The sequence below is a fragment of the Vulpes lagopus genome, chromosome 10 (assembly GCF_018345385.1).
Source record: "Vulpes lagopus strain Blue_001 chromosome 10, ASM1834538v1, whole genome shotgun sequence".
In the NCBI taxonomy this organism is placed as follows: Eukaryota; Metazoa; Chordata; class Mammalia; order Carnivora; family Canidae; genus Vulpes; species Vulpes lagopus.
The window spans coordinates 97,341,579-97,367,179 of NC_054833.1; the positions used below are offsets into that span (position 1 = coordinate 97,341,579).

At 42.3% G+C, this 25,601-nt stretch overlaps 1 protein-coding gene and 1 long non-coding RNA gene across 4 annotated transcripts; one reads left to right on the plus strand and one right to left on the minus strand.

The window, feature by feature from the left end:
* Positions 1-66: 66 nt before the first annotated feature.
* Positions 67-12,948, plus strand: LOC121500223. Its single transcript, XR_005990337.1, has 3 exons — positions 67-94; positions 8,310-8,459; positions 11,419-12,948. It is a non-coding gene; the product is annotated as an uncharacterized LOC121500223 (long non-coding RNA).
* Positions 2,395-25,490, minus strand: CENPN (centromere protein N). 3 transcript variants are annotated; one of them, XM_041771764.1, is made up of 11 exons: positions 25,300-25,490; positions 21,421-21,601; positions 20,088-20,130; positions 18,276-18,335; positions 17,569-17,645; positions 9,827-10,003; positions 9,416-9,517; positions 8,115-8,178; positions 6,136-6,248; positions 3,258-3,384; positions 2,395-3,025 (listed from the first exon to the last, which is right to left on the minus strand). In XM_041771764.1, exons 2-11 carry the CDS (start codon positions 21,589-21,591, stop codon positions 2,943-2,945), a joined length of 1,017 nt encoding a protein of 338 aa, XP_041627698.1. In that variant the 5' UTR covers positions 21,592-21,601; positions 25,300-25,490; the 3' UTR covers positions 2,395-2,942. The 3 variants fall into 3 exon arrangements, with proteins under 3 accessions (XP_041627698.1, XP_041627696.1, XP_041627699.1); XM_041771762.1 differs by having other exon boundaries at positions 20,088-20,133; positions 25,300-25,486; XM_041771765.1 differs by lacking the exon at positions 18,276-18,335 and having other exon boundaries at positions 20,088-20,133; positions 25,300-25,489.
* Positions 25,491-25,601: the final 111 nt, after the last annotated feature.

Genomic DNA, 25,601 nt, shown 5'->3' on the forward strand with positions numbered 1-25,601 from the left:
CCGCGGCGCCCCCTGCCGGCCGCGGAGGGCGCGTCTGCGGGAGGCCGCCGCAGGAGGGGGGGGCCCTAAACGCCCCAGGGGTTCCTGCGAACAGGTAGGTCCAAGGATCCACCTTCATCTTCCCGGAAAACTTAACCTGGGGCAATAACTGGGCAGGAGAAAAAGCAGTATGTCCAGGAACTTTATTTCCCCAAAGGTTAGAAACAACCCAAATGTTCAGCGGCAGGAGAGGCGATACGTGTTTTCCTCCATTTTGCAGAGAAGTAACTAGCCCTAGGTCGCATTATACAAACGAATGAGTTGCTATGATTGAGTTAATCATTTTAAGAAGGCTGGATTTACTTGCCCGTGTCTTTTTCTTCTTTTTTTTTTGGCCTGGGACAGTATAGCTCAGTGCAGGGTTCCAAAGCCTAAGACCTTGGAAGGACTAGCTAGACCACGTAAATGAGCATTGGAGGCCAGGTGTAGACAAAAGGGAGAAGGGGGGACTGCAGTGAAATGGAAGATTCATCCTTTGTTTAAAGGGGGGGAGGGCAGCTGCTATTCATCTTTGGTATCACTAGATCTATTTTTTGAAGGTTTTTGTGTGAAAACTTCTGACTTCTAGATGAGCAGCTGTACTAGTTTTCCATTGCTACAGTTACAAATTACCATAGTGGCTTAAAACAACACAGATTGGTTATTTTACAGTTCTGGAAGTCAGAGGTCTGACGCGAGTGTGAGGTTTAGGTCAAAATGCGAGCAGGGTGGCATGTCTTCTGGAGGCTCTGCAGAAGAATCTGCTGACTTGCCTTTTCCAGCTTATCAAAGCTGGTAATGGTGAGTGGAGTCTCTGTCACATCACGGACTTCTCCCTCTGCTCTCTCCTATTCCTGTTCCACTTTTGAAGACCCTTGTGATTACAGTGGCTCCATTTAGGAAATCCAGAATAATCTCCCCTTTGCAAAGTCCTTTTGCCTTGTAAGGTAATATATTTATAGATTCCAGGGATTAGGATGTGGATATCTTTGAGTAAGCGGGCATTATTTCTGCCTATCACAGAAGCTAATTCTGATTTTAAAAGTACTGCGAGACCAAAAAAACCCCAGGTGTGTGGGATAGCACCCACAAGCTATTGTGTCTTTCCACATGGCGTCTAAGAGTGCAGGCTCTGAAGTCTGATTGCCTGGGGCTAATGTGGGCTCAGCCACTTACCAGCCTAAGCTTTGCTATTCACTTCAGGAGAATAAGACTAGTAATGCTGCCAGCCTTATAGGATTGTTATGAAAGTAAGATAAGGCACATAAAATACTTAGCACCGACATAGTAAGTACTCCATAAATGTTAGCTATTCATTTTTATAATAAATTCCTTTGGCTGTAGCGGTCTTTGGGTCTGCACTTACTGATCCATCTGTTCCCAAGACTGCATCTGGATGAATGCAGTATGTGTCTCTGGATCACCAAGTACATAAAAGAAGTTCTAGTGTAAGTCAGCGACATATGAAGAAATTGAACTCCCCTCTTCTATAGAATTGCACCAAATTATACCTTTAAATTTAAAGAATAATTCCTCTTAAAGAAGAACTGAGGGCTGACTAAACATCAGGTACATAACAGATAAAGAGTTTCACATATTCCCATTTCCTCAAACAGGTGCCTGTCTCGGAAGGCCGCAAGGTGCAGCCTCAAGTGATTCCGCTGTAGCCTGGATAATAGAATTACTGTCTTCCTTGTTCAGGCTCCAACTGCACATCACTGCCAAGCACCAGGGAGGACAGGAGCCTGTGAGGAACCATCCCCGAACCAGCAGGGCCTCTGTGCAGAACTAACAGAGGCCTTCAGGCACTGAGCAAAAGTGCCCCCCACATGTGTGCACACAGGGACAGGTGCTCGACACCATGTCTATGGTCTACAAGGAAATTAGCATTACTGAGCCCCTGCAGACTCAGTGCCTCACTGAGATAATGGAAGTGTCTATACCATTTGCTATTTAAGTAAAAAAACATATTTTTTGCATATCTATAATCTGTAGACAGTACCATCACAGTATAAAGTATTCTTCAGCCCCACTTCTGTGACTGTATTTACATATCTGCATATTAAGCCTGTTTTTGGTTTTCATCAAAAGTAATTGATGTACCAGTTTTTAAGTATCTTCATTCACAAATTCATGTTTTCTTCACTGCTTCGCCCACTGGCTGACACTATTTCAATTATTCAAACTTATAGCAGCTGGAGGTACCTGTATGTATGTTGTTACATGACTATTTTATCGTCATAATATCTGTTTTTATACCCCAAATCCTTTGTGGAACAAAATAGGGACTAGATTTTGAAACATAATTAAGAAAGGACATGCTACTTAGTGATAATCACTGAAAAATTTCCATCAGAAGTAACCAATATACCAGCTTTTCAATCTTTATTCATAAATTAGTATAATATGGTGAGTCTTAATATATGATAAAACAGATTATGAAAAATATCATATTTACAATGAAACTATTATTTTATATTACTGAATCATTTGATATGCTACCTCCTGCTATAGCATCATGGACCCAACTCTACCCTTTGAATGGACCAATTTTATGATTTTCCTAGGAAGTTTTGAGTTAAGGATAGTTTCTCGCTGCTTCTTTCCAGGATCCAAGTCTTCAGACAAATTCCTGGAAACAAGCAATTAGAACCTGATCTCTCCAGGATGGAGGAGAAAAAGGACATGTTGTCACTTTTTAAAAGCTCACAGTTGCTATGCTTTGCAGGATATGGGAGAGAGGGGTACACAGAGGAGGCATACAGAATCAATCCCAATAAATATATTGAACATTTGTGAACTGTCAAAATCAAGAATTAATTTCTAAAACACAAGTTCATACACAGAAGCTATCCGGCTAGCTGTTAATTAAATGCATAGACAATAGTCAAAGAGATGCTGTGCTTACAAAAACCACATACATCTTATTTATCTTTAATTTTAAAATAATTCATCCCCTTATTAGGTATGCAAGTGAGCAATGGAGAAAGTGGTGCATCTGCAATACCTGAAATTAAAAAAGAAAAGAAAAGAAAATGAGTCAGTTTAACAATGGCCAAGATTTGAGGGCAGATTATGGACCCTCATGATGTACTGAAGCAGAACATGCAAAATAGGGCATGAGGGGATAGCAGACGAGAGCCAGGAGAACACTTGGAGGTAATTAGCCAGCCAAGAGAGAGGATCGAATGTAGTCTGCTGTTAATTCTTCCTGCCTGTAAAATAAGCTGACTACTTACCAGCTGGTGCTAAGGATTTCAATGCTTCTAGAAGATGCGGGCTGGAGAACTTTATTAGGCACCGGAGGGGCTCTTTTCTCTCCGCCAAGATGTCTCCATTGAAGTCACTTTTGAATTTTGTTTCAAGCTGTCAACGAATATATTTATAAATAACTACTAAATATATCAGCTGGAATGGCAAACTATAATGGAATCAGGTTATGCATTTTATTAATTCTTGTCATCAAGAAATACAGGGATTAAGGGGTGTGTGAGCCACTTAAATTTGCTAACTGCAAATGTAGAGGAAAAACCAGTGTTATCAAATGGTATCACACATAAAATACTTGGCACCTGACACACAGGAGACCTGGGAGGTCAGTTCCACCTTCAGGTGACCTGAGCATTTAGTATGCCTTCTTTTTTTTTTTTTTTAAAGATTTTATTCATTTATTTGAGAGATCCAGCAAGCATGAGTGGGGGGAGGGGCAGAGGAAGAGGGTGGGGGAGAAGAAGGCTCAGGGAGCCGGAGAGAGATGCAGGGCTTAATCCCAGGACTCTGACACATGACCTGAGTTGAAGGCACATGCCTAACCCACTGAGCCACCCAAGTGCCCCCTAGTTTGCATTCTTAACGGCAAATTAGCACCATCTTTTGTAATCTGTCATTTTGATGCAAAAGTATGTCTTTTGAGTCACTACCACTATTTATTTTTACCTAATCATGTAAGATTTCAAAAGTACACAATAGTAAGGAACACAATATAATGAGCCCCGTGTGCACATCCTGCAGCTGAAACCATTATCAATTCACGGCTAGTCTTGTATCATCTACAACCCTACCTCCCCGTTCCTTACTGACCACGGCAATTGGATTATTCTGAAGTAAATCCAAGACACGATGCTAATCCATTTAATATTTCAGTATGTATCTAAGAAAGACCTGAGAAGGACTCTTTTTAAAAATTTCACCATAACATTACCACATCAAAAAAATTAGTAACAACCTCCCAATCCTTTAATAGCATCAAATACGCAAATCCACTGCTTCAATAGGTACTTGAGTTTTAGATTCTAATTTCAATTTTTTTTTAGTTAAAATGACTCTTAAAATTTATTTTTATTTATTTATTGTTAAAGATTTATTTATGTATTTATTCATGATAGACCTAGAGAGAGAGGCAGAGACACAGGCAGAGGGAGAAGCGGGCTCCATGTCGGGAGCCCGAATCGGGACTCGATCCCGGGACTCCAGGATCGCGCCCTGGGCCAAAGGCAGGTGCCAAACCGCTGAGCCACCCAGGGATCCCCGACTCTTAAAATTTAAAGGCATTATCCTGAAATATTTAGAGGTTGGGTAATGTCTGCAACTACCTCAAATGGTTCAGAATAAATCAACAAAAAGAAATTAAGGAATTGTGGCAAAATGTTAACTGGTGAATTGAAGCAAAGCGGAAATAGGTGTTCATTGTAATATCCTTGCAAGTGTTCTGAAGGTTTGACATTTTTCAAAATAGAAAAAGTAGGGAAAATTAAAAGCTTATATGAATCAATGTGTACCTTGACTTACAGAGTATAGCTATTCTAAACTGTATATACAAACTGAGATTTGTGGATTCTTACTTATTCCTGATCAATGGTTCCTTTAGTGGGCAGAATCAGCCAGAGGGCTTGTAAGAACAGATGGTTGGGTCCCACCTCCAGAGTCCCTGATCCAGTAGGAGGACCACAGTGGGGCCAAGAATCTGCAATTCTTACCCATTCCCAAGTAATGCTGATATGGTGGGTCCAGAGACCACATTTGGGAACCAGTGTCCTAGAGTATGGGCTGTGCAAAGGAACTGGGTTAAAACTGCCATTTAGGGAGCACTAAGTGAAATATATCAATCACCTTTTCCCACTATAAACAAATTAAAGAAAATAGGTGTCAGGCTTGAGTGATCAGATGAATGGCAGATTTAAAGTATTGCCTGTGGCTGTAGGGGGTGCTACGCAGAAAGAATTTTACTAGACGGGGGAGGGTGTTGAATGCCAAGTATTAGATTAGGGCAATCATCATATGAACCTTGAATTCTTCTATTGGGGGCACTGGGCTTGCCCCTAAGCTGGCCTTCTTGGTGGGCAGTGGCATACTTCTGGAATGAGCTAATTTCGCAGTACTGACTAGGCTACTGGTTTTTCTCCTGTGATGCCAACTGGGTTATGTCATGACTTATTTTTTTCATTTATTCTTTTGTTCAACAGGTATTTATGAGCACCGACTATGTGTGTTGCTCTAGGTATGGATGGGCTAGAAAGGTAGAACTTTTCTCCCCTCAAAAATATAGATTGTGGCCAGTTATACATAACTAAATTAATATGTAAGATTAAATAAAGGTAAATTCATAATTTCGAAAAGTCCCCTTTGCTAACAGGCACTTAATAAATTGATAAAGATGTCTATCGGGATCCCTGGGTGGCGCAGCGGTTTAGCGCTTGCCTTTGGCCCAGGGCACGATCCTGGAGACCCGGGATCGAATCCCACGTCAGGCTCCCGGTGCATGGAGCCTGCTTCTCCCTCTGCCTGTGTCTCTGCCCCTCTCTCTCTCTGTGACTATCATAAAAAAAAAAAAAAAAAAAAAAAAATAGATAAAGATGTCTATCCTAACTCATAAATTCATTATGCAAAATTAAAGTGATACTATACCTATTGTGGTAAGTAATGTATAGAATTGCTGCATCACTGCTGTACACTTAAAACTGCTATAACATCGTGTGTCAACTCTATTCAATAATTAGAAAAAAATTTTTAAAAAAGTGATAAAGGAAAAGAAAGTTTCTTAAAGCTGTCCACTTAAAGTTTTTGTTCTTTTAAAAAAATATGGATAACTCGTAGTTCACATTTAGAGCAAAGTCCCACCTTATATTGTGCGAATTCTAGTCTCGGTTGAGAATAGTCTCCAAAAGTTTCTTGAGTCACTCTCTGGACTCTCTCTTTTTCTATTCTGTTTTCATGAATGATCCGAGAATCCACTAAATATGGAAGATTTCAAAAGAAAACAGATATTAGAAATGTATTTCATCCGTAAAGTATCCTCTTTTCATTCCTTTCAACTTGCTCGTGTCATTTAAAAATAATGTTTAGTTTCTTCTCTTGATTGCAATAATTTCTTATTAAAGGAAAGTTGCAAAGCACAGGCTGATAAATAAAATAAAAATCCCCCATTCTACCAATGCATAGAAAGCACTGTTAACATTTTAATGTATTTCTGTCTAGCCTTTTCCTTAATGAATAGAAAGATAAGTATTTTCTAAACTGAGATGATAAAATACACACAATTTTGCATACTGCTTTCTCTACTTAACATGAAATTAACGGCAGTTCCTATGCCATCGGAAAGTCATAAAAATGTTTATTCAAAACTGCTGTACCATTTCATTTTATTGCCAAATCATTGCTGAGAGATAGGAAAATGTTCATTTCTATAAATCTAGATTGTATCCCACCACTCTTCTCAACTTTCTAGTTCACTCCAGTAGTTTCTTACTCTCTTCTCCCAGGTTTTCCAGGAGAGACTCCTGCCATCTTCAAGTAGCAACAAAGTCACCATTCTGATTATTCAAGGATTGGTTTATCCAGTGCATTTGGAGACAGGGCTCCAGGGCTCCACACTCAAGAGAGATTTGGATTTCACACCTGGCTTTGGTGATTACTAGCTGTGTAACTTTGCCTAGCAAGTTACTAAACCCTTCTAAATCCCAGCTGCCTGATGAATAAAGGACTGTTCAGGAGACCACTATGAAGATGAAGGAAGTGATACCTATAAGCATCTGAGTATGGTGCTTGGCACAACAGAAATGCTTGACTATAAGTTAATTTTTAAGTGTTATTATTTGATGTTCTAGTAAATTCTAAAAGGAACCTATGGTAGCTTAGATTCCCTTTTCATTAAAAATTTTTTTTTAAATATTTTATTTATTTATTCATGGGGAGACACACAGAGAGAGGCAGAGACCCAGGCAGAGGGAGAAGCAGATTTCCCTGGGAGCTCAATGTGGGGCTTGATCCCAGGACCCCAGGATCATGACCTAAGCCAAAGTCAGACATTCAATCACTGAGCCACCCAGGTGCCCCCCCCCAATTTTTTTTTCTTAAAGATTTTATTTATTTGAGATAGAGAGAAAACGTGAGCTGGGGGAGGGGCAGAGGAAGAGGGAAAAGCAGACTCCCTGCTGAGCAGGGAGCCAGACATGGGATTGATCCCTGGACCCCAAGATTATGACCTGAGCCAAAGACAGCCAGCCTCCCAACCCATTGAGCCACCCAGGAGCCCCTTAGTTTCCCTTTTCAACAGAAAGTTCATTTTCAATTTTTCTGAAAGCAGTAGATAGTTTTGAATCCGGCTCCTAGGGAATCCCTGGGTGGCTCAGTGGTTTAGTGCCTGCCTTCGGCTCAGGGCGTGATCCTGGAGTCCCAGAATTGAGTCCCACGTCGGGTTCTCTGCCTGGAGCCTGCTTTTCCCTCCGCCTGTGTCTCTGCCTCTCTCTTTCTCTGTCTCTCATGAATAAATGAATAAAATCTTAAAAAAAAAAAATCTGGCTCCTAATGATTAGATGTTTTACCAAGTGACAGAAATCTTTTTTTTTTTTTTTTTTAATTTTATTTATTTATTTATGATAGTCACAGAGAGAGAGAGAGAGGCAGAGACATAGGCAGAGGGAGAAGCAGGCTCCATGCACCGGGAGCCCGATGTGGGATTCGATCCCGGGTCTCCAGGATCGTGCCCTAGGCCAAAGGCAGGCGCCAAACCGCTGCGCCACCCAGGGATCCCAAGTGACAGAAATCTAAAAAGGAATGATGTGCTTCCAAATTTCGGTTTTATCTTAAAACACACATACTGTGTATATCCAGCTCCAGGGATTTTTCCTGCAGAGGTGTAGTGGAGTTGTAAGTTTCAAAGGTCTAAAAAAAGAAAAAGGAAAAAAAGTGATTCTTTTCCTAACTTTTAACATCTTGAAATATAAATAATAAATGGTTTTAGTACATAACAGCTTGTCAAATCTTATCTTTATTTATTTATTTATTTTCAACAGAAAGAGATTTGAGGCCACATCCAGGCTGAGTTAAGCATTTCTCCCAGAGCAGGAGGCTGGCAGAGGCTGCTGGGCCAGCAACATGTCTGTTTTGAATGAGAAGCTCTGTACTTTGTTAGCATAAAAATGATTCTGGATGAAGCCTGGGTGGTAAGTGGAAAAGCTAGAAGAATCCCAGGCAGAATTTGCAATGTGATACTTCAGCTTTATAGCTGCATCTTCATTACCGTAGAATATTCCCTGACGCTCCTTTTGGAAAAATCATTTTGCTACTGAAGCCAATCTCTCAATCCCATCTTACTTGCAGTTGATGTTTTTATAATTAAGCATGTGACGGTGTGAATTTTCCTAAGAATTCAACTGTCATAGCAGAACAGGTGGGAGGGTGGAGGGTAAGAGGGGAGAGGGTTACTGTGGGCAAAAACCATTAACTTAGTGTTAGATTTTTTTTTTTCCGTAGAGTGGCTTGCAGAGAGCCATCACTTCTTTCTACTTAAAAGAGATGAAAATACACATAAATATAACATATCTAAGGGCTCAAAGATATACCCAGAGCACTAACAATCCATCTACAGGAGTCTAAACATATGAGCACACTGTTGCCATGCAGAGAAAATAATCCTGAGTCTGTGAGTAAAGCCAGATCTCTTATCATGAAAGGAAACAATGCCTTCAAATAATTTCAACAAATAAATTGTGGGATTTAATAATAAACCAGTGCTTTCCCCCTTCCTTGTAATTCCTATATCACCTGCTTGACTAATGGGACAAAAAAATTAATTCTACTTCTCTCGGGCATAATAGAATAATATAATTAGCTTTGAAAGACAGTGTCAAGTTACTCCAAAGATAAATTCTAATTGGAATAGCTGATTTGGAAACTGGGATCTGTAACAAACTCTAGTGAATAGTGAATAGTATAAAACACAATGCAATTTAACAAAGAGGACAGTGAGGCACTGTGGTTTCCTTTTATGTTAACTCACTAAAGGCTTTTCTCCACTTCAGTAATATCGGAAATAATCTCCTTCTGTTGGAGGTGGGTTTTCCCACCTGCTCAGATGCTTCTAACACAAGTGTGAATGAGAAAATGGAGATGTGCTTACCTGATTATACTGTTTAAAAACAATAGCCTTCAGAGAGTCCAGATACCGGCTTCTCAGGTCCATTTTCACAATTTTATGGTGATTGCTAGCAACTGTCAGTGCCTGGAAGTGAAAATTGGCAAGACTATTAGGATTACCACGTTCATCCCCCAATATCTGTAATAACTATAATATTTGGTTGAATTTTTGTATTAAGCACACATTACTTCTAGATTAACAGACAATAAGAGAGAACTCCAAACTCATGCTTGTGCCATGCTACCACTTGTAGAACACTTTCTGCTTGTTTTAGGAAATCAAGAATTACATGTGGCATTTTATATAAAATGCATATTGAGCAGTTTAACCCTACCTAAACCTCTGAGATAAGAGCAATAAGAATATTATAGCTTATAGTAATTGGTTCCATACCTGACCCAGAAGAGGTATATTGCTCCTCAGTGGGCAGGAGGAAGTGAAGGCATAGGGAGTCTGGGAGTAATATACCACATAAACAGGTTTGTACTGGTTTGGCTTTCTATACTGTGTTCCCCAGGCAATTCGAATCCATACTGCATTCTCCTCAGCATCTCTGAAGCTGACCATCACCTTAAAAAGAAAAAAAAAAAGAGTTAAGTTTCCTAATTAAAATCTGTACCAGGGGTACTGGCTGGCTGAGTTGGTACAACATATGACTTTTTTTTTTCTTTACAACGTATGACTCTTGATCTCAGGGTCATGAGTTCAAGCCCCATGTTGGACATAGAGCTTACTTAAAAAAAAAAAAAAAGCCACACACACACAAAAGTCTGGGGCGCCTGGGTGGCTTAGTCAGTTAAGTGTCTGCCTTCAGTTCAGGTCATGATCCTGGAGTTCTGGGGTCAAGGCCCATGTCGGGCTCCCTGTTCAGTGGGGAGTCCACTTCTCTCGCTCCCTCTGTTCCTCTCTAATAAATAAAATCTAAACAAATAAACAAAATCTGTGGCACCAGCAAGTGCTCTTTAGGGGTGAAGGATGTTACTATAACCTTGCACACAGGCTGAGATCCAGCAGTCTTTTCTACTTTCTATTACAGTGTTTAGGGATCTTTGGGAAAAGATTTTGTGGTTGTTTTGGAAAGATACATTATGCCTTGCCAGGTCTTTTGGAAAGAAAACAAGTTTTAAATCCTACAATCAGGATATCCCAATTTTTCAATAATTTCTTGGGCTTGTTTAAAAAAAAAAACTGTTCCCTGACATGTAAAAATTTATGAATGAAGGCAGCCTTGCAAATGACATAACTGTTTCATAATGAAGCCATTTCAGCATCAAGCACAGACCTAGTGTGTACTATAAAGTTTAATAGTAAGATTTCTATGTAGTGATGGGCTCTAATATATTAATCCTAATGCTCATATGCATTTAACTCAGATGCTAATAATTACTGCAAAGTAATGTGGTAACAATATAGAAAATTCTATTTCATTTCCATTTCATGGATAAAACACAGATTTTTCCAAACTTCTAAATATAACTGCCAGTTGGTTTGGAATTTAAAAGCCTGTTCCTAGATTCTTAGGCTCCCCCTCAATCCAGCTTCCCCTGGGAGGCCAGATCCTGGACAGGAGGCACCCGAGACAGGCACAGTTGGCTTGCCCACATCTTTTTACTTCCTCCCTCTTGTATCCCACTCCAGAAGAAGCAGGCTGCAAAGAGGCAGTTGGCATTAGCAAAGAAGGCAGTTATTCTGACTCTGCCCACTCTTTATCTGGCTGCTTTCCTGTATTCCCTTGGTGTATGATACAAGGAACATTCCTTGTGTGGTGTGGAGGGTGTGAAGCATGTGGAGTGTGAGGAGCTTTCCTGTATTCCCTTTCATGATAAGAGATCTGGCCTTACTCACAGACTCAAGGTTATTATTTCCTCTGCATGGCAACAGTGTGCTCATGTGGAGACTCCTGCAGATGGATTGTTAGTGCTCTGTGTATATCTTTGAGCCTTAGATATGTTATACTTATGTGTATTTTCATTTCTTTTAATTAGAAAGAAGTGATGGCTCTCTGCAATATTTCCTGTATTCCTGTACTTCCTGTTTTCCTGTATTCCCTTGGTGTATGATACAAGGAACCTTCCGTGTGTGGTGTGGAGGGTGTGGAGCATGTGGAGTGTGAAGAGCAGCCTGACCTTCTCGAGTGAGCAGCACAGTGCTTGGCCCTAGCAGGCGCTCAGTGGACCTCTGCTGGCTTCAATGGAAGAGGACAGGGTCTAATTCTGAATAGCCTCTTTGTGTCACATTACAAAAGCAAAGCCTGTAAAATCAAGATTGAATGCAGTATGTGGAGGGAACATTTTACCAGAGGGAGAAAATTGGTTGTACTCAACATATTCAGGTAATCTCTCTAGCCCAGAGTGAGGATAATTTAGGTACAGCCTTGTGGAGAAGCTTAAAGATGTGTCCTCCCTACATTGGATGTATAGTTGGGCATACATGTTTAAGTGTACAGTTTTCTGGAGGTCCTGTATCACTTATCAAATTTTTCCTAAGGTTCTATGATCCAAAAAAGATTAAATAAAGATCAATGGACTAAGAGAAAAGGATATTCACAGAACCAATATAATCTTGGCCAGGTGGCTTTCAGATATTAGGTCTCACATTCTTCTAGTAAAGATGATATTCAGATACCTGAAGAGGTAGGGCTCAAATGCAGACCGTTACTATTTTCCTAAGAAACTACCTTAATAGATATCATCCTTTAGTAGTCAGGACAAAGCATTTTTCATCAAGGATAGCTCAGATAAATATTGTTCAAGCCTAACTGGCCATGGCCACAAAAAAGTTTAGTGTGGTAATCAAATGTAACTTACAACACAGAGAATTGCTACATATTTAATTATATTAGTATATTTAGCATAGACTATCATTATTATACCACATGATCTACAGGTATTAAAAGGAGAGTAAATATGCTACCTTTTTACAACTGAAACATATATTTTAGTTTGTCTTTTCTTTCTTTGTAAGAACATAGTGTTTTGAATAGTTTTACATGGTAAGATAAAGAGTTAATCTCTTTCTCTCTCTTGCACACAGAGATATACACTCTCAAAGGCTCTGGATGGGATGTCCTGTAGCACAGGCTCCACCCATTACTCCCCAGTTAGGTTCCCAGCTGCCTCTCATACCAGCTTCTCTACCCAATTGGTTCAAGGGTGGGAAGTTCTTTTTTTTTTTTTTTTTTTTTAAGGGCAGGAAGTTCTTAACCTGAAGTCCCTGGTCAGAACTCAGAGTGCCTAAGAACTAACTGAAATTTAGCATCTTCTTTAATTGTGAAGGTAGGCAACAAAATGTGGAATGTTAGGACCTGTTTGCTTTTTGTAGAAACTGTCCCAAATATTTTCTCAATACATTACAATTGTTGGCACCTGCCTCAAAAATATAATTTACGACTTTGAAACTGTTTTTTAGACCTACTATGAGAGTACTTACTGTGTTAATAAGAAACACATGATGACTATAGCACAACTTAGTATTTTAATGCCTTAATAATGGTCTTTTAACATATTTTGTTTTTCTTGTAATTCTATGTATTATAGCATTTAAAAATAATCTTCTGGGGATCCCTGGGTGGCTCAGCAGTTTAGTGTCTGCCTTCAGCCCAGGGCATGATTCTGGAGTCCCAGGATCAAGTCCCACATCAGGCTTCCTGCATGGAGCCTGCTTCTCTCTCTGCTTATGTCTCAGCCTCTCTTAGTCTGTGTCTCTCATGAATAAATGAATAAAATCTTTAAAAAAAAATAAAAATAATCTTCTAAGAAGTGGTGTGTAAGTTTCACTAACAGCAAAAGGTGTCCTTGGCAAAGAAAGGTTAAGATGTCTGTCCTACAGCAGCGGGCAAGTTTATTTTCACTCCAGGAGTCTCTACATGGCATGATATCACCATTGTCAGCCTTTAGGAAAGTGGGGTTATCCAGCTGCTAGTTAAGTTATGAAGAGGAAAGTAGGAAGTTGAGTTGAAAAACAGGGTTAGCACATGTGGGCCAGCTCACAGCAGGGGAGCCAGGGAGACAGAAAAGACACAGGGTGGTGGGCGTCTGCTGGCCTTTCAAGCAGGAAGATCTGACCAATAAAAAAGCTCCTTTGTTCTCCCAGCCTTTCCCACTAATCTGCCTGAAATTCATTCAGGAGGCAAAGGCTTTTGGCACACTGCAGTGACAAAAGAAGAAATCTAACCACTGAAATACATGGCCATGGAAGTAGGAAGATATGGGAGCACATTTCACTCTTCTAGAATGGTCAGGACAGGGGATCCCTGGGTGGCTCAGTGGTTTAGCGCCTGCCTTTGGCCCAGGGCGCGATCCTGGAGTCCCGGGATCGAGTCCCGCGTCAGGCTCCTGGCATAGAGCCTGCTTCTCCCTCCTCCTGTGTCTCTGCCTCTCTCTATGTCTATCATAAATAATAAATAAAAAATTAGAAAAAAAAAGAAAAAGAAAAAATAGAATGGTCAGGACAGGAGGCGTGGGGTTCAGACCACAGAAGTTCCTGGTGCTGGACAGAAGGGCAGGAAAGACTATCACAGGGGAAGAAGACACTGAAAAGGAAGGACTCTGACAAACTCTGAACTGCAGCTAAGAGCAGCTCTCTCTACGCTTTTGGCATGGGGTGAACAGGGTGGGAACATGGTTTCTCAAAAGGATTTAGCCAGTCATGCTTGGCTTCATAAAAAAGGCTGCTTCCAGAAGGGTCCAGACCAAATATCTATATTTATGGACAACTGGCTAGGGATTCTGGGCCAGTGAGGCTCGTTGTTTAAAGAAAAGTAGGTGCACATGCCATACCCACGGTCCATATGGGTCTCTCCTTTAATCTCTGAAAAGTGTATTATCTCATGGTATGAATATCTTTCAAATATAATAAAAAATAACAACTTAAGAACAGAGTAGCAAAGAGTGATTATTCACAAAAGATAAAAAACACTACCCCCCACCCCCGAAAACCCAAAGAGGAGACATACCTTCTCTTGGCTCACAATTACCCTTGAATTAATTTATAAATTAAGTAGACCTCCACTCAACACGATGAAGATTTCATTTTGTAAACCTGATAAAATGATTCTAAGTTTCTTCTTGAAGAATAGCCAGGACATTTTTGGTAAAGAAGAGTAACTGGGGGTAGGGACAGGGCTGACTTGTTTTAATGGTTATTAAAATATTTTACAAACCACAGAATTAGAGGAATGAGCGATTTGCAAAGAATGTGCTCAATCCATTCATCCCCAGCATCTGTTGCACACTTGCCTGTGTCAGAGAGGGGCAGGATGGTCGGTTTCCTCTCGGGGACTATGACAATTAAAGTAGGAAAAGGGAAGAGTATGGTGACAGTAGCACAAGACAGGGGAACTGCCATGGGGGGAGGGCAGGGACACTCCCTGAGGGAGCACTAGTTAAGAGGAGGCCAGAAGGATGGGGAGGAATGAGCTGTGTCAAGGCCAAGTAGTGGAGGTCCTTCCAAGGAGGAGAGGGAACAGCCTGTGGCAAGTTAAAGAACTGGAAGAAGACTGGCTCAGTTTGGCTGGAGTGTAGAGTACAGGTGTTGGATGTAGGAGTGCACAAGGAGAAATAGATCAGAAGTAGAACAGACTCTAAAAGCATGAATGAATCTGAAGAATCCAATGATGATAAACCAGTAGAAAAAGCTCAATTAGTCTACAAATGGCATTGGGACAACTCATTAGCTTCTGAAAGGGAAATGATGAATGACTCCATCACCACCTCCCTCCTTGCTTCCACTAAAGTAAGTTCCCATGGCCGAACTTCACCGGGAGGCAGGCTGAGTGCAGAAACTTGGGGGGTGCTCTGGCAAAGGACAGAAGGCAAGGAAGGGAGTCAGTCAGAGACAATGAAGTGCACTTTCGGATGGGCAGAAGACAACCGGAAGACAGAGATGGAGGATCAGGAGGGTCTGACTGCCAATTCTTGTGACCTTCCTGAGCACAAGAAATGGATGTTGTGCATCTGGTGCAGGGCAGAGACTAAGCTGTAAGAGCCTGCCAGTGTCACCATGAGGAGCATGAGCTCAGAGCCACCTGCCTGGGTTTAAACCCCAGCTCTGACGCTTACCACTGGGAGACCCACCTTGTTTTATCAGGAGGGTGCAGTGAGTTAGTGACTGGCAAGGGCTTAGCCCAGGGCCTGGCACACGTAGCTGTTTGCAATCAGGATTACTGGGGAAAGAGAACCATGGGATTTTATGATATCACTAGTGCTGCCAAACAGGGAGGTTCTTAAACTTGACATTAGCATCACCTGGAGGGCTTTGGCCCACCCCTATGGTGTCTGAGGGAGCCCAAGAATTTGCAGATCTAATATGTTCCCAGGTGACGTGGATGCTGCTGGTCTGGGGATCATACTATGAGGAGTACGGCCTTTCAAAACCCGGTTTCAACACAAAGACAAGAGCAGTGGCCAGAATGCAAGGGGCTTAAGCACGAAGCCAGCAAGGGTGTATTACCCTTTCAGAGGGTCTTTTTGGAAAGGCTTTTGAAGTCGCCAATAAATACCACCCTTCCAGCCTGTTCTGCTAGACCCACTGCTAGACATAAGGCAAGAGTTGGTAGGTGGAGGCCAAGCAACTGGTGACTGGCTCAGGCAAGTGGCCACCCAGATATCAAAATCTGGGTGCAGGCAGAGTTGCCCACATGGTCATGGACAGAAGCACCCTGGGGTGCCTCCCTTGCAGGGGGAGAGCCAGCTCTGGAAGAAGAGCCCAGGATAAATGTCCCTGTCGGCACGGCTGCTCTTATTCTCCTGCCAAAGAGAGGGGAGAGGGACAGGGAAGGGGGGGCCAATGTCACTGTGGCAGCAGGACACAGCAGGAGCAAGAAAAGAACATTTCTCTCCAAGAGCGTTGTGGTCAAAAGAATAGAGCTTGAGGCTGAGCACTGGGAGTAGATGTCCTTCCACCGAGACCTCAGCATGTTTATACACAGCAGAGTGGGAAGCAGTAGAGACTATAAACTTGAAACAGAACAGAGAATAGCAAACCTGCGGTCCTACGAGGCTGCAGGAGATGGATTCCAACCTTTCACAGGAGGGGTGCTATAAGAACAAGGTAAGTACAAGTATGGTGGAAGTCACAAAGGGTGAGCTGAGCACAAAGGGTGAGATGGAAAGACCATTGTGTATGGAGAGGGAACACTACCATTCTGGAAAGGACAGCCAGAGCACGGTGACTGCAGCAGGTTTTTGGGGATGTCTTGCCATGCAAGGAGAACTAAGGCAGATCAAGGTGGGAAGAGAATGAAGTAAGGGAGGCCATTAAAAAAATGACTGCCTGAACCTACGGGACAATATTCGGTGGTGGGTGCCTGGGTGGCTCAGTTGGTTGAGTGCCTGACTCTTGATTTCAGCTCAGGTCATTATCTCAGGGTTGTGAGATTGAGCCCTGCATTGGGCTCTGCGCTGGGCGTGGAGCTTGCTTGAGATGGTCTCTCCCCCTCTGCCTCTCCCCTCATGCTCTCTTTCTCTCAAAAAAAAAAAAAAAAAAAGAAAAAAAAAAGAGGGGGACGCCTGAGTGGCTCAGTGGTTGAGCATCTGCCTTTGGCTCAGGTTGTGATCCCGGGGTCCTAGAATCAAGTCCTGCATCAGGGTTTTTGCATGGAGCCTGCTTCTCTCTCGGTTTCTACCTCTCTCTGTGTATCTCATGAATAAATACATAAAATTAAAAAAAAAAAAACAAAACACCTCAGTGGTACTTGTGGAATGGCAGCTGAAGATTCACGGGTGCTCTAGAGCTACACTGACCAGTTCTGTAGCCACCAGCCACCCGTGGCTACTGCACTAAAATTCACTACAGTTATAGAAGATGAACATTACACTTCCTTGGTCACACTGGTGGCCACACGTGATTACTAGCCAGTGTACCAGACAGTGTGGATTTAGAACAGTTCCATCATTGCATCCCCCCAGTGCTCCTCTGAGAAAGAAGCATTTGGCCCTGAATTGACAGGTGAGGGGAGAGGGAAGTTTTCATAATTAAGCAGGATTTGTCTTTGATCTGGCTTAGCATAGTATGGGATATTAACAATTAAAATCCTTACCAAAAAATAAAAACAACCCAAGGTAGTAGGTAAATTTTAACGGCACAGATGTCTTGATATTGCATTTCATGGAAATTCAGACAAATTTAATTCTTACATTTTTCAATGCTCTCTGAAGAATTTTCTTAAATGAACTTTTGAATTGTTCCATATCAAAAAGGTCAATATCTTCACCTGTCAAAGTGAAAAGAAAAAGAAAGACAAATCAAGGGAGTACAGTGTTCTAGAAATACATTTGCAAAGACTCTGAAGGTAAGCATTCTGTGTAACCTCGAAGAGCTACAATGATCAAATCAGAACAAAGCTGTCGGGTACCTCAGACACAGCATCACCAAATATATTTTTCATTTTTCCCACAAAAGAGTAATTTTGAAATTACTCATTTTGAAAGAAGAGACATTTAAGAGGAACATATTGCTATTCATTTTTAAATTGCCAAAATATAAAATCTAAGTGTTCAGTTTAAAATGGAAAACACTGAAGTCCTTGGCTGGCTCAGTGAGAAAAGCATGTGACTCTTGATCTCAGCATTTTGAGTTCAAGCCCCGTGGTGGGTGCAAAGATTACTTAAAAAAAAAATTTAAAGATTTTATTTGTTTATTTGAGAGAGTAAGCAAACAAGAGAAAAGGAGCAGGGGAGAGAGGCAAAAGGAGAGGGAGAAGCAGACTCTCCACTGAGCAGGAAGCCTGACACGGGGCTTGAACTCAGGACCCTGGGATCATGATCTGAGCTGAATGAAGGCAGATGCTTAACTAACTGAGCCACCTAGGTGCCACAATTTTTTTGAAAATGGGAAACATTACCTGGTCCTTTACTCATCTGAAAAACATCCCAAACTTTCCGGTGCCGATGAAATTGAGTATCTGAGAGAGGAAGGAAGAGCTTAATCCTGTTATATCCTAGAACTCTTAAGTAATGTGCTTATAAATACATATCTCAAATATGTATTTAACATAACATGACACCAGAGAAATTAGGTCAGACACATTTTTGTTCAAAATATACCTTTTATATGGATTAAATTTTCTCCTCCCAACTATCATCTCACCCAGGCTATTTTCCTCCCTTGCTTAGATGCTCCAACAGACTCCTATAGGTTCTCTCCCATCCTCCCCAGTCTCTGTCTCTGCACTGTAACCAGTGAGCTCTGAAAAAACAAGAACCTGATTCTTTCTTGCTCATAATCTTCATTGCTCATAAGGCTTTGCATTATTCTTAGTATAAAGACTGAAATCCTCTAAGTGGCCTCTAAGGCTCTGTATCATCCGCCTATCCATGCCTCATTTGATTTGACACCTCCTGTATCCCCGAGTTCCCATTTTTAACCTCTCCACTCCTCTACTTCATCCTCCTGCTCCAAGACTTCCAGCACTGTGCCCTTTGCTCTTCTGTTCCTTAATCTCCCATCTTCCCTTTGCCTAGTTAATGCCACCCATCCTTTGGCTCTCAGCTCATGTCCTCAAGGAAGTCTTCCCTAAACCCTCTGTGTGGCAGATCCCACTCTGCTCACACAGAGCCCCTCTATGTTATCCTTCATAGCATCTGCTATAGCCTGCAAGAAGGCATTTGTGTGATTAAGCAACCTGCCTCCTCCATAAGACTATGACCTCGTAAGAATGAACCAACCTGTTTGACCCACCAGCACCTAGCATACAGCCTGCCACTAAGTAGTGCTTAATGAACATCTGAACAAACATGTGAGAAATGGGAACTACGTGGATCCACCATTTATAGTCTCGATGTAATCCAATCGCTGAAAATTAGACAGACTTAACCAGAGGTTGATGTGTAAATGAATTCAGCTATTTCATAGTTGGAGCAGAATATAAAGTTAATATTTGTTATGCACCAGGTCATAAAAGGAGTTAATATAAGTTGATAATAACTAATAAATACCAGGCTATGTTCTAAGAACTTGACAAGGACTCTTTATTTTATCCTCATCATAACCTTATGCAATGTTATCGTTATGATGTAGGTCTGTCAAATGATAATAGTAAGGCATAGAAATTCTTCCTCTCTCATAGACTTACTCATTTATTGATCCCATTTACTATCAACTCTGTTATGCTCCCAATGGCCTCCCCCAGGACTCACAGGAAACAATGATAGAGCCATGAACCGAACCCAAAAAATCTGGCCTACGCTCTGTTGCCTCTTGACGAGGAGAGTAGACATCTTAAAAAAATAGAAAAGAAAACTAGGACACAAAGGAAAAGATCCAAAGACGAGGAAGGAGAGGGGAGGTAAAAAGCTACATTGTAATAAGAACATTGTCAGAAATATATTTTCAAATTCTGCTAATAACAAACCCTAACACAGAATCTACTATGTGCTTCCTATAGCCAGTGACCCTGCTAAGAGCTTTCCAAGAATCTGATTTAACCCTCCAAGCCACCCTGTGAAGTAGGTGCTACTGTTTTACTCCATTTTACTTAGGAGGAGTCTAGGCTTAGCAAGGTAATGTGACTTCTCAGCCAAGTCACGACTGGTACATCACAGAAGAGGGATGGAAACCAGGTCCACCTGACGGAAGAATCTGAGCCCTTACATACAACATGGCCTCTCTGATGAAATGGGACTGGGAAGTGTAAATACAAAGCACCGACACTCACAAACGATGTCTAAAAGGGCTGCATCATGGACACTTGCACGCTTCTTCTGAAAGAGAAGATAAAATATTTAGTGGTGATAGTTTGGTTCTGCTCCACTTACAGTACATTTGAGGGTTGCTTGGAGCAACTGTGTCCAGTTTATGCTCTCCTGACAAGTGTCTCGGTTCAAGCACTCCCCACTCTTCCCCCAGTCTACTTCTTATTCATCACTTTCAGGCTCTTGTTTTGTTTTTAAATCAGCTCTATCCTTCTCAATTTTCTCTACATCGGGGTCTCCCAAGAGGGCACAACTGACATTTATTAGTTGGATAATTCTTTGTGTAGAGGGCTGTCCTAGGATGTTAAGGAACATTCTGGCTTCTACTCACTACAAGCCAGTGGCATTCCCATAGCTCTGACAACCAGAAATGTCTCCAGACACTGTGTCCTCTGGGAGGTAAAACTGTCCTAGTTGAGAATCACTGTCCTATACATTTACATTTACATACGTGTATATTATATAGTGTTTTTCAATGTTGTACATAAAGATCTAGTTTATCCTTTTCAATCGTTGAAGAATATTTTGTTATGTGGATGTATCATTATTTATCTATTCTCCTAGAATAGCTGTCTCCAACTTTTTTTTTCAACTTTTTGTTTTTTTAATCAAGGCTACTTAACATTTCTATTTATATATATATATATATATATACATATATATATTTACATGTTCATACCTAAGTATATAAACGTTTACCAATTATAACACTTATATGTATATACATATATACACCTTGTTTTTTATTAATTTTCCTTTTTTTAAAAAAATATTTTATTTATTTATTCATGAGAGACACAGAGAGAGAGAGGCAGAGACACAGGAAGGGGGAGAAGGAGGCTCCCTGTGTGGAGCCCAATCCCAGGACCCCAGGATCACGACTAGGGCCAAAGGCAGATGCTCAACCACTGAGCCACCCAGGTGCCCCATTAATTTTTCCACAAAAATTTCCCACAGTGGAATTGTTGAATCATAACGTGTATTTATTTAAGAGTGATTGAGGGAAGAATGTACAGGGATATGAAAGTTCTTTGTACTACACCTGCAACTTTTCTGAAAATCTGATATCTTTTTAAAACAAAAAGTAATAGATTCACATGAAAGAGGTCTTTTTTCCATACAACTTTAGTTTGATTTGTCAACATATAGCATAATACCCAGTGCTCATCCCGTCAAGTGCCCCCCTCAGTGCCCATCACCCAGTCACCCAATAAAATGTTTAAAAAAAAAAAGGAAGAAAGAAAAAACCAAAGGGGTGGTGTGATGTGTAAGTTTCATCATTTTGAACACTGTTACCTCGCAGAGCAGAACCAAGTCATGAACAAGAGATTCCTTTCTCTGCTGGAAGTTTACATTCTGTAGTTGCTTTTCAGACAAGAAATCCCAGGCTTTGAGGATTGTCATCATTTCAGTCATTGGGATTTTCAAGATAGTCCTCTTGAAAAACTCGGCCACAGTTTCATCCATCTCTTTGGCACTTTAATAAAAATAAAAACAGCACAATAAAGTATTAACCAAATATAAAAGTTTGACTTAACTGGGGGCACCTGGGTGGCTCAGTGGTTGAGCATCTGCCTTGGGCTCAGGCTGTGATCCTGGGCTCCTGGGATTGAGTCCCGCATCAGGCTCCCTGCAGGAAGCCTGCTTCTCCCTCTGCCTGTGTCTCTGCCTCTCTCTCTCTGTGTCTCTTATGAATAAATAAATAAAATCTTTAAAAAATAAAAAAGTTTAACTGAACTAAATTTTTCAGCATATTTTTAGCCAGGATTTTGATTTGTAGGTCAAACACCCAAATGTTTATCTTCTTTCAGACACTCTGCAAAGTGTTTTTCAACGGGAGGATTTATTTTCTCCTTAAGCTGTATATTTAAATATACTTTGGAGGTTTTAAAAATTAGTGCTTTCTTCTCCTTGACTGGCTAGAGTATTTTGATCTTTTATGGTAATGATATGTAAATCATTCATTCATTTACTGATTCATGTAACACAGTTTGAGCACCTGTGTGTGCCAGGCACTTCTATAGGCACGGGGGGATAGTTCCATCTTTAACTGTAAAGACAAAAGTCCCTGCTGGTATGGAGAATCCATTCTAGTGGGGAGAGAGAGGCAACAGGAAAATCATAAAATGTGTTAAAAGTGGTAAATGCTGGGACGACTGGGTGGCTCAGCGGTTGAGCGTCTGCCTTCGGTCAGGTCGTGATCCTGAAGTCCCAGGATCAAGTCCCTGCATGGAGCCTGCTTCTCCCTCTGCCTGTCTTCTGCCTCTCTCTCTGTGTGTCTCTCATGAATAAGTAAATAAAATCTTAAAAAAAAAAAAAGTGGTAAATGCTGCAGGGAGAATAAACAGTGCTAGGAAATGATCAGTAGTTAAAATAGAGCAGGCTGGCGATGAGGTGGCAGTGGAGCAAGCAGGCCTTGTAGAGAAGGGGACATTTGAGCCAAACAAGGGGACTGAGTGAGCCACATGGCTAGCTGGTGGAAGAACTTGCTAGACAGAAGGAACAGCAAGTGCAAAAGCCCCAAGGCTTTCAAGGAACAGGGCGAAGGATGCCTCCAGTAAGGCCGGAGTGAGTGAAAAGAGAGAGAGTGAAGAGAGAAGAGAGAGAGCAATAAGGTGAGAGAACATGGAGGCCCAGGGATCACCGCAAGGATCATGGCTTCTACTCTGACAAACTGGGGACTGGTAGATTTTTGAGAAGAGGTGGGATCGGTCTGGCTACTGTCCTGGGGGCGAGGGTGGAAGCAGGAGGCCAGGCAGGAGGCTGCTAAAAGGCAAGTAAGAGATGAAGGTGGAGAGAAGCAGAGGTGGCAGGAAGAGGTCAGACTCTGGATATGCTCTTAAGGGAGAGCCCACAGGAGTTCCTGATGGACTAGATGTGGGAAACAAGAGAGAGGAGTCAGAGGTGATAACAATGTCTGTAGCAGGCAGCTGGAGGAACGGAGCTATTACCTGAATTAGGGAAGACTAGAAGTGTGGGCAAAAGAAAGCTCAAGAATTCTGTTTTGAACATGTACATTTTGAGATTAATTGTTCAACTCCAAGAGGAGATACTGGAATAACCTGTGGGATGTATTGGTCTAGAGGACACAGTAAGAGATGGAGGTAAAGAGGATGGTAGTCTCTTTCTCCTTTAAGATGTCACCAATTAACATAGTGCTGCTCTCTCACTTTTCCTGCCCGGTGCCTGAAGGGGAGATTCTTTTAACTGTCCAGCAAGTCTTGAGCCCCAAATCTGGTTTGGCTCCCTCAGCAACTGACAAGGGCAATGATCTTCATGAGCATTGCTCAGTGGCTGTCTCACAGCTGTGGCCCTGGGGTGGGGGTTTCTGAGCCCTTTTATTATTTTCCTTGGGGCAGAAGCTGTGGGCCAAGGGTGACAGCTGATCTTAACTCTGCTACTTCATTTGGAGACCCTGATGCGCATCTCCCTCCCCCACCCCGGGGCCCCTTTTAAAATATGGCACATAAAAAGCAAGCAAGCGTGATTTCTAAAACAAGATTAAGGATAGATGCAGAATTTAAATTTAAATTCTCTGCCTCTCTTGCAAACAAGAAAAGAGCACACGGACTTCAGTGTCTATGTTCAAGATGCAGAAATCAGCCTGTCAATCTCCTTTGCTTCCACCATGCCTACGAGATTTGCGGGGACACAGAGAGACGTGCCCCTCTACAAGAATCCAGGCTGTGATTTACTCCTACCATTTGAGTGTTTGTTGAACACTGTACAAAATCTACACAAAACACCATTGCCAACTTCCAAAAAAAGATACTGATAGTCAACAGGATTTTAAGAAGATAGTGAAAACAGCAGTTAAAGCAAAAATAAAGCAAATTATTAGGAGTGGTTTAGAAAAACAACTGAATTAAGAACGTGAGAACGGAATCAAGATCATGAGAACTGAGCCTGACTTGTTTTCTTATCCAGATACAGGACCAACCTCCCTCAAGGTCAACACTAAAATCCTCACCATGGTCTACAAGACCCTGTGTTTGCTTCTTGCCTCCCTCCCCATCACCTACCCCTCTCTCCCTGGCTTTCTGAGCTCCAGCGATATTCACCCTGAGTTCCTCTAGTACGAAGGGATCTTTCCAGAGAAGGGCCATTGTACCTGCAGTTACCCCTGCCTAGAAGGTTCTTCTTGCACCTGTTCACGTGGGGCTCTTGCAATGGAGAGCTAAGCTATCTCAGCTTGGAAAGCTTCTAGTCTGACTTATTCTGACCACCCATTCTAAGGGTATCTCCCCCACCTTGTAGTGCATATGGTCTTTAATTATCTTGCTTTAACTTACTGATTACTGTATTGCTTTACAATATTGGGAACTATGCTTTCTTCATGGCTAGTCTCTAACTGATCAATGCACACGAAAAGAAATGTTAGATACTCTCTGTAAGCAGTGTGCTGAGGAGATAAAATAACCTGGAAAAAAAATCAGGGTCCAACAGTCAGTGATATATCAAACCAACGTCTCCCATCAAAAACACTGGATTTGGGGGTAAGCTTGTAAAACTGCAGATTCCCGGGCCCCGCTGATCTGAACTAGAAGGTGGGCGGCATCGAGCGGGGCGTGAGACCTTGCATTTTTTTTGGCCTGATTCTCTAGAATCCCTCGGAAGGCTCCATTCTGGGTAGTTTGCAAAATGCCTTTCTATAGACTTCTGGTAGATTCTATGGACTTCAATCTCACCCATAAGGTTGATAAACCCCTGAGTAAACGCTCCTGGTTCCCCGTGACTAATTTCTTTTTAATCCTAGCTCTAGGCACAGGGCCTGGCATACAGCAGGTGCTCAAGTCACTGGTTCAATGAATGCAGGACAAAAAAAAAGAGCCCTTTTAGGTGAACTTTTTTGTAGATTTACGTGGAGGAGCTGCCATCGGAGTAGAAGGAAAAACACAAGAGGCCCACGGATGGAAAAAAAACCGGAAGCCAAGCCTGACTTAAAAGAAAAAAAAAAAAATCGAAACACCGAACTCCGCGCGCAGCCACAACCCTCGGAGAGCAGAGGCGGGTCAGGTAACGCCCCGCGGGAGCTCCGGAGCTGACGCACATCCGGGTAAGGCCCCGCCCCACTGTGGGCGGACGTGACGTCACGGCCGGGCGTCACTGCCCTCTGTCGTCCCAGCCGCAGCCGTGGTTCCCCACCTCCCCCGAGGCCAAGCGCCAATCCAGCACCTTGGGACGTGTGGTAGTCGCGGAGAAGTCGCCCCGCAGGCCCGGGGTGTGGCTTCCTCTGGGCTCCCGCCGCACTCAAGGGCCCGGTCCCACGCCGCGCGCGGGTCTCCTGCAGTCCATCATCGCCCGCAGTGTCTCCGCAGCCGTTCCCGCCCGCTGCGCCTTCGAAGCCACCAATTGCAGTTCCCGCCGTCCCCCAGCCCCGCCTCCCCTTTGGACTGTACCCTGGGCACGGGGGGCCGCGTCGGGGAGCGGCCGAAGTGAACCTCGCCGCATGCCCGCATCACGCCTGCCAGCGGCGA